This window comes from Lachnellula hyalina, assembly GCF_007821495.1.
Source record: "Lachnellula hyalina strain CBS 185.66 chromosome Unknown contig00326, whole genome shotgun sequence".
NCBI classification, from domain to species: domain Eukaryota; kingdom Fungi; phylum Ascomycota; class Leotiomycetes; order Helotiales; family Lachnaceae; genus Lachnellula; species Lachnellula hyalina.
In genome coordinates, this window is record NW_022157440.1 from 1 (window position 1) to 9,006 (window position 9,006).

General features: G+C 47.4%; 2 protein-coding genes across 2 annotated transcripts; one reads left to right on the forward strand and one right to left on the reverse strand.

Moving 5' to 3' along the window:
* Positions 1-8: 8 nt before the first annotated feature.
* LHYA1_G009208 (uncharacterized protein) lies at positions 9-712 on the reverse strand (the record flags this gene model as incomplete). The annotated part of the gene is made up of 2 exons (XM_031154112.1): positions 9-408; positions 483-712. Coding segments are annotated over 2 exons (630 nt in total), but the record flags the coding sequence as incomplete, so codon positions are not given.
* A 3,842-nt stretch (positions 713-4,554) lies between these two features.
* acpA (Acetate permease A) lies at positions 4,555-5,576 on the forward strand (the record flags this gene model as incomplete). Its single annotated transcript, XM_031154113.1, has 3 exons — positions 4,555-4,949; positions 5,011-5,424; positions 5,480-5,576. 3 exons carry the CDS (start codon positions 4,555-4,557, stop codon positions 5,574-5,576), a joined length of 906 nt encoding a protein of 301 aa, XP_031000960.1.
* Positions 5,577-9,006: the final 3,430 nt, after the last annotated feature.

The following is a 9,006-nucleotide window of genomic DNA, read 5'->3' on the forward strand; positions in this document are numbered from 1 at the left end:
GAATTTACGCTACGTTGAGAATCTGCATCAGCGGAAGATGGTGGGTGCTCCTGTGTAAAACTCCTTGCGCGTAGCCTGTTTGCGACGTAGGAGGAGGGATAAGCAATTGAAGGCAATCCGCTACGTTGAGAATGTGTATCGGTGGAAAATAATAACTGCGGAAATGGAAGATCATCAATGTCTGATCCCCATGTAGCCGCCGTCGAACTGCCTGATCCATGTCGAAGCTCAATGTCTTGTCGCCACGGAGGCGTGGAAGAGGCAAAAATCAATCTCAGGCGTTCGCTCATAGCGTCGTCGATACCCGTCACTCCAGTCATATCTGCGAGACGGACAAGCTCAAGGATCTCAGAGATTTCCTCCATCGGTAGCAGGGAGGCGGGAAACGCAACCCGGCCTCTGTACAACCTAGCCACGGTTCTGAAGTCAGAATTGCTTCTTCAATACCAATAATGAGTGTTGCGTCGGGACGGCGAACATACCATTGCACCAAAGCCTGGAAGCTTCTGGGTGTAACAACTCCCTCGATCTCTTCAAGTACGGCTGCGTTCTCTGCACCTTCCTTGAAATGCCCGGCTGCAAACATTGCCGAGAAATAAGGTGAATCTGCGCACAGAATATCTTTCGAAACTTGGTACGCGGGGCCATGTTCGCCAATACGGATGATCACTTGAGGTCCAGAGAACAGAGGGAGGAGGCTAATAGCAGTCATTAGCCAGTGTTGAATGTTCTTTATGTCTCAGGAAACTTACGATTTCATGAAGATGTTGTATGGAACATCATCTGACGTGCTCTTGGTGTCATTGCGGAGTGACATGTTGTTAGTGGACATGGGGTATGGGTTTCGCTGAGTTCCTCTGCGCATTCAAAAGACGTACTCCGAGATATTCTCATCAGCCTGCTGTGTGGTGGAGAAGGACAAATTATTTGTGCTGCGCAGAATGTGTTTTGCCTCGAGGATCGATGGCAACCTTAAATACCCGACAAGCGCGAGCAGCATCAAGGCCATATTGAATAGAGCTCCCGAGAAAGGGAAAGCGTCTCATCTGACTACAGCACATTCACATATCAAATGCCAAAAAAAAACAATAGGATGCCTGATTTGGACATCTTGCAGGAACAACCAAAGACTAATTGTGAAAAGTTTAGCTAGCTCATTCTGCTTCTCGAGGGATCTTGATGTACTTCTCAATCGCTGCTATCTCTTGATGGTACAGCTTTCAACCTGATTTGCTCTGTGAGCTTGGCAATGAAGTACTCGATGCGCGTGGCAAGCTACGAATTCCAAGAAAGACTGCTCGGAGATAGGTTTCAGTTGTCGTGGGGAAAAAAGCTAATATGCCATAGTATAGCCCCTGCACGAGGGCTCCAACTCTGATGTTCCAGCTCGAGACGACACTACCAATAAATAAGAACAGTAACAAGAGCAGTATTCATGCCATAAGATCGGTATTCCCAAATAGATTGAGTAAATCAACGACCCAAATAGAAATAACTAATTGCGTATTAGCTGCTTTACTCAAAGCAAAACCACTGAAGAAGACTGCAACAGCATTTGCAAAGCATCAGACACAGTCGAGCATTTCTCACCACCTAAAAATAAACAATTCTCCACAACTATCCTCCTACTGTCGAACCCCAATCCCCTTTATCAAACCTAACGTCCTCCCCACCTAGTATATATACGCTCTCTCGCATTCCTTTCCTTCCAGCACTACAAAATCCAAGCACCCACTTCCACCCTCTTATCACGAGCAGCCGACCCAAACTACCGGGACGCTCGCTGAAGAGCCCGAAGTGTTCGTGCGCCGTGCATCATATGCATGCATTGATGCAAGGAGACGTTAACGTTGCAATAGTACCGCGTAAATATCACCGGGCCTTTGTCATCGGTACGTATGAATTGTTCGCCTAGATGGTTTCCGAATCTGGCAAAGAAATCAAGATCTAATAGGGTTTTATAGTGATAATGTGAGTAGGTAGCATCTTGCAAACGCCTAGATGATGCGGAGATCCTACAGGAGAGAATCACGTGTTTTGTACAGAGGGGAAGGGAACTCGGGTTGCAATATACCTGGATATGGTCGTTACGACGTAAGGGTCGGCAGCGGAGAGGTGGAGGTTCGGTTCTCCAGCGTGGAAAGAAACGGGGAATATGGCAAGTGGATACAGGATACAGTAGTGCGATCTTACTCCGTAGCTCGTTTCCCCTACGGAGGTAAGGGCATTGTTTCACCCCTGCCATAGGTACGGAGCATGGAGCCAGCGGTGGACACCCAACAATTGATAATCTCCATTCGGCCGGCTTCTGATATGCACAAATATCTACTCCCCTTGACCCGGGTGGCGTTTTTAATATTTGGGAATCTGGACTTTAAGTACGGTTCGTGGCTTTTTGGCGTTCAATGGCGTTTAATGGCGTTTTGGCAACACGTGAGGATTACGAGTATCGTGTGTGGCGCGTTACTTGACCTTTTCCCATTTTCATTTTCATTTTCATTTTGGCTTTCTTTGCCGGGTGGTAGTAGTACTTACTGGTGTATCGTGGTACAGAGTCGTTAAGAGTCGCTTAGGCCAGTCCTGGGATTATTCTAGGTGACGTGGACGTGTATGCGTGCAGTGCGTTATTAAATGCATGTTGGTGTCTCTTGCTTGGGACGGGAAAGTCTTCAGTGATTGGTGGAGGGCCCAGCTCCGGTTCTGTTCTGCCATGTATCGTTTTGCAGGCATTTAACAGCTCGCTCACCATACTCGATGTAGTTATACGATAGATACGAAAAAAGAGATCTAGAAGGAGGAGCCCTATTTTCTTGAAGCATAAGGAAATTGCATCAGGCAAAACTTTTCTATTGATCGGCTTTAAATCGTTGGTGTTGGAGTGGCCTGACAAATCGGCTTCCCCGCACGGAGTCCCGCAAAGAGTGATATGTGCCCGCAATCCAAGTTCGGGGAGCTTTTGACCTCACGGAATTTCTAAAGAGATGACCTTATCAATACAGTAAGACGCGATGTAACGATTAGTAGTCTCGCAGTATTCGCTGCTAGGCCTATTCGCCGATGCTTGCAAACCGCCAGTCATCGCAAATTCATTAGCAAAGCCTAGAGCGAAAGTTCATGTTTCTTTGGTGTTGAGTCCCGAAACGGACATCGGTTGGTTGGTTCTGTAGAGAATCTTACGTGCCTGTCGGTCCGCAGTCAGTTGAGGCTACAAGCCCGAGGCCGAGGTAATTTGCTAGATACGGTGCCTGCTCGTATGTGAGAGAGCGGTCGAATTTATACAAGCTACCTTTTTCTTATTTCGTACAGGTAGAGAGAGACATATGCAGAGAATATCTGTACGGGCCGAAACCATCTCAAAGTAGAAACCTTCAGGCTGCGTCCTGCAGGCTCTCGGTGTTCATTCCAATTGATCGGGTTTGATACTGCATTCCATTGGGCAGGGTTTATTCGCGGAACACCCCAAATCGACGTACGGAGTCAGTTCTGCATGTTGATTGATGAACCCTGAATTCCAGGGATTTTGAAAACTTGCAATGGTCCATCGCATAGCAAATCTGCGCCTAAGTTCACTTGAAACTATCGCCAGCTAAGAAACGTTAGGGCCTACTGTGCGAAGTACGCTGAAGCAGCCTCCGTTCCAGCGGCCGAAACGATCGAGGCTGCGACCGCTGAGGAAAATGCCACCACACCTTGCGTCATCTCGTCCACTCTCTGGGGTAGGCTAGAGCTCTCCGCATCCAAGTCGAAGTGTTTAATTGACCAGATCTGCGGAGTCGACGCCGGTGACGACACGCTGACCGCAGACATGCATATGCCGAAGCCACTTGGCTTCAACTATTCTCGCGTTGTGGGGTTTAGATGATTGATACTGTACACTGTATATGTACCTCGATGTACTTGGTAAGAAGCTTCTGTACTGTGTTGTGCTGCAGACGAGTCAACGGCAACGCATTCCTCGAGTCTGGAAAACAACACGGCGTGGTGAAGCTCCGAGGCCACATGGAAAATGCATTAGTGCTGCTGTCAATAAAAAGATGTCTCAGCAACAAACGATGCGACAACATGGCAGTTACGGAGCACGGAAATTAAATGGCAACGGCGACTTGTTACCAACGTCGGTTATGGTTAAGTTGTAGGAGCATTAGACTTATCTAGGAAGGGATGCGGAGCAGGGACTCGCAGGGACCCATGACTACTTTGTTGACCGGGTCATGGATGGGTCATGGATGCGCCCAATTGGTCTCGAATATTACCTATTTCCTTCCCCACTGCAAATCATATCCGCTACTGTATCCCTTAACAAACATCTCCACCAGTAGGGAGTAAGCTTGCCCCGGACTACATGAACAGCTAAGTAGCTCCTCCCGTCCGCCCTTGCAGAGCTATATATCCCCCGATGTCCCTCGTCCCTCTTTCCAGGAGTGAATAGCTTTACCTTGCCAGCTCTTTGAACGAAAAGTCATCACAAGTCAATCAAATCGATTGCAGCGGGTCTTCCAAGCTACTACAACTTCCTTCATCAACATCTAGAGAGCTTGAGCATTCCTATTCGAAATGGCGACAACCACAGGTATCGCGGATCCAGATCTCAACAAAGAGTACAACCACGACCCCGTGACTCAGGACCATGCCAGCAATGGAGTCAATGGGGGTAACAACGGAGCGCAGCAGCGTGGCTTCGATTATGGTGGAAATCCTCTGGCACACACGAACACTGGCCAATCCGCTCGTTTCCCAGCTTTCGGTGGTGAATTCCAGCCTGGGCTCTACAGACCAACCACCCACCGCAAGTTTGCCAATCCAGCTCCCCTCGGTTTGAGCGCTTTCGCCCTCACCACCTTTGTCCTGTCCTTGATCAACATTGGCGTCCGAGGTGTGACTGAACCGAATATGGTTGTCGCAGTGGCGTTTGGGTACGGAGGTCTGGTTCAATTACTTGCTGGCATGTGGTATGTTGCGAAGCCGTATTTCTTTTGGAGAAGCTGAATTTTTACTAATCCATCCCAATAGGGAAATGGCTGTCGGCAACACTTTTGGTGCCACCGCTCTCTCGTCTTACGGTGGATTTTGGATATCCCTGGCAATTGTTCTGACTCCAGGTGGATTCGACATCGAAGCCGCATATGTCACTGGCCCAACCGATGTAAGCGGCACGAAGGCATTCAACAATGCCTTCGGGTTCTTCCTCATTGGATGGTTCGTCTTCACCACCATTCTGCTTGCCTGCACGCTCCGATCAACCGTCGCGTTCTTCTTTCTCTTCTTCTTCCTGGACTTAGCTTTCTTGTTCCTAGCTATTGCTCGCTTCCAACAAAGCAGCGCGGGTGTCCCCAACGTAAAGTGCAATAAGGCTGGAGGATACTTTGGTATATTCGCCGCGTTCATGGCTTGGTACAATGCCCTGGCTGGTCTTGCAGATGACAGGTAAGATTCCCCCTTCATCATATCATATCAAACTCCATCTAACAATCACCTCCAGTAACTCATTCTTCGTCATCCCCGTCGCACACTTCCCATGGTCCGACAAGGCACGCAGCAGCAGAAGTACCAACAAGACTGAGCGCGAGACGGTCTGAACTAGGCAGGACACATTCGCATTTGATATTTGCTATTTGGGACCAATTTGGGGGTAAACTGGGAAGTGGATGGATTGACCGGCCGCATCTAGCACGGCAGATACTTACGGGAAGGAATGGCGCGACATTTTTAAAAGAAGTTTACTACGAATATTTAATAATAACGTCTAGCTATTTGCTTGCTCTACGAAACACCTCTAATAATAAATATCTCGCACTTTTCCCACCCGCGATTTCCCCATCACCTCAACAATGATACACACAATCCTTGGCCCCTCGCAACTCAATACTCCATACCGCAAACCATCATGCATCGCATCGCGTCGCAATCTAGTTTTCCCATTCGCGTCCAAGGTTTTCCCCTTTCCCCATACCTCCTATTAGCTTTGGATAAAAGTGGGGCAGCGGGTCCGGCCTTATTTCGTTGATTTCATATTTCTACTATACCTAGTCTGTACCTTCGTATACACCAATGCAGTAAGGATCCAGCAATGTAAGATCTGCCGGCTTCGGCACCCGGTCTTGATTTACACGGGAATTATCATTATGCTTTGTACTTCGTATTGTTTCAGGGGAGAGAGAAAAATCAATAATGGAGGCTTTTTTTGGGGGCGGCAGGCGGGGTTTTGGTTCTTTTCTTCTCATCCCGTTTATGCCCCTCAGGCTGATGAGATGGAATGAATGGTCTGGACTCTAGCTGTAGGGGCTAGCGGATAGATTGTATCGTATGTATGTTTGGACTGGAGGTGCTGATTGTTTTGACTTGCGGTTTTGGGAGAAGAGGTTGTTTTTACATGACTCGTGCTTGGGAATCAGAGATGTGCGGTGCGGTTACTGATGACACTTTCTGTTTTCTTTCGTTCCTTCCTTTAATTCGATTTAGGATTTGATTCACAGACGATGGTTATCATTCTAAGCTTATCTGAGGAGCGAACTTGGTGTTTTACTATTGCATTCCATTTAAGATAATCATCTCATCCAAACGTCTGAAGAAGCGCACTCGGCTCGAATGAATATTATGAAAACGGCATTATGAGCATTACTTCCTATAAGCACACTTTAGTAGACCATGTTGATTTCCCACCAATATTCGCTCTTAGATTTCTACCTATATATACACCTAGGAATCCTAAGCATCATGGTTTTATTCATGGTGGTGTATTTCACTTTACCCTTGGGATTTTCCCGCGCCTGGTTATACGATATGCTTATACGGAGGGTATTCTCTTTGCTGGTTACACTACGCTGCCCCTCTTGATGTTGTGCCATCCGATATCCCGGGGCGGGGATGCAAATATATGGCATGCATGCATGCGTGCTGCCATTAAGCTTGCACGTGGACGCTGTTACACTGCAGAAGATAGGTAGGTAGCAAGCTATTTAGGAATTTTACTTTTGCCTTTTCTTTTTTTTTTTTTTTTGTTTTCTCTAAAGAAAACCTTATTTTTCTGTTTCCATTTCTAGCTAATACGGCTGGATCTGATTACCAGGTCTAGGTAGACTGGCATGAGATGTGTGTCTATTAAGGATGGCACTTGTTAAGAGACTTGGTTCGTGCCCTTGAGGTTATTCCCAACTTCCTGCTTCTGTACTTTGTGCTTCATTTCTGGTATATCTTGTTGTATCCAGCTTCCTGCGATGTCATCTTCTGGCATACTTTTAACCATTAGTGAGGTATAGTGTGAGCATCTAGGAAACTAAAAGTGCTTCAATTAGGTGAGTTCAGATGTCATTCATCTATATCTAGTTACCTGACGACATCCTGATTAACGAGTGACTCTTCGGAGCCAATTTCACTAGTAACTCTCACTGATATTCACTTCTTCTGACTGCTTCAGCCTTGAGGGATGTTTATGCTTCCAATTCTAGACTTTATCCTGGATTTCCTAATCGTACAGCCGTTTGAGAATTTTGACCATCTTGCCATTCACGTTCTTGCACTATTCTACCGCTCTTGATCTTCACCTCTTAGTTAGACAGGTTGCATTTTCCCAACAGTTCATTTATCTTATATTCGTCCCTCCCCTTCGAATTCACTCCTTTAAATCCAGCCTTAACAGTGGGCCCATCTTCCTCACTGTGGATATAATATCTCGCTTTCGCACACCACCTTCAACTTCACAGATCTAAAACTTTTGCATCAACAATCATCAATATGGACAGCAAGAACTGGAACCAACCATTGCAGGACACAATCCACAACGTTACCCCTGACTCATTCATGAGCTCGTGAGTCCCCAATATCGGCAAATGGGTGTTTCTAATTGAAGTCCCGGCATTGTCCCTCTCTACTCAGGTCCTCAAGTCACCATCCGCGTGGTCGTTGAAGATGGCGACGTCAAAGAATACAAACTGCCGAAAGGTCTTTTCTGCAAGCAATCGCCCTACTTCGCAGTAATGTTCGAGGGGAAATTCCGCGAAGGCGAAGAACAGGCCGTCACTCTGGAGCCAATGGAAGGTGTCATCTCAGTGCGCAGCTTCGAGACTCTCGTCCAATACCTGCATCTCGGCTTCGTCATCTACCCCAAAACGACGTCTGCCAAGGAGATCGACCACATCATTGAGTTCGCCAGGTTTGCTGATATGTGCGGCATCACCCAGATGAACGACATCATCTCGAGCCGTCTCCGAGAAGTCCTTCGCGATCGCAGCAATGCTCAGCACCACATGTGCCATCGTTGCGGCAAGTTGGCAAAAATCGCCAGCGGCGAAATCCAGTCTTCTCAAACCACAGTCACAATCAAACATATCAGTTCTGCGGCAGCCTTGCCGACCGGCAACCCCGTTCGTCGCGTCTTGGCAGACACAGTTGTCGGCGGATATCTTCAGCGGGAGAAGGGTCAGCATTGGAAGGCAGTGTGTCGTGAGATTCCTAGCTTTGGCGTCGATCTACTCGAGGCAACGCAGGATACTATCAATACGGTGGAGGCTGGTCGGAGCGATATTCATTTCCAAGATCCGGTCACCGACCAAACGTCTGTTCTGGATGGAAAATCCTGCCATTGTGCGTGCCCAAGTCCAGGTTTAAATGGTTGGGGACAACCAGTACCTCCAAATTCCTGGGACTGTGCCTGTGGCCAGAAATGAGGCATGTTCTGAAGCTTTTCAACTAGCCACATGTTACTTGTTGTTACAGCTCAGGTTTATGCCCCGTATCTACACATCTCGAGAGAACCAGACACGAGAATGGAGCGTCGAGTCATCGACACACAAAATTGACTTCAGTGTTCACTGCTGAACTTCGGTAAAAATAGACAATTAACAGGAATGAATCGTTGAGCTTACAAACATTTTCCCCATTTCCTATCCGTGATTTTATCTCCACTACACAAGTGACTTCCCTGTGGTATTCGCAGTAGCTCCGTATCGCCAGCATCCCCATATCTTCGAAGAAGATCAACCTTAGTGTAAACGCAGCAACAGTAGCGAT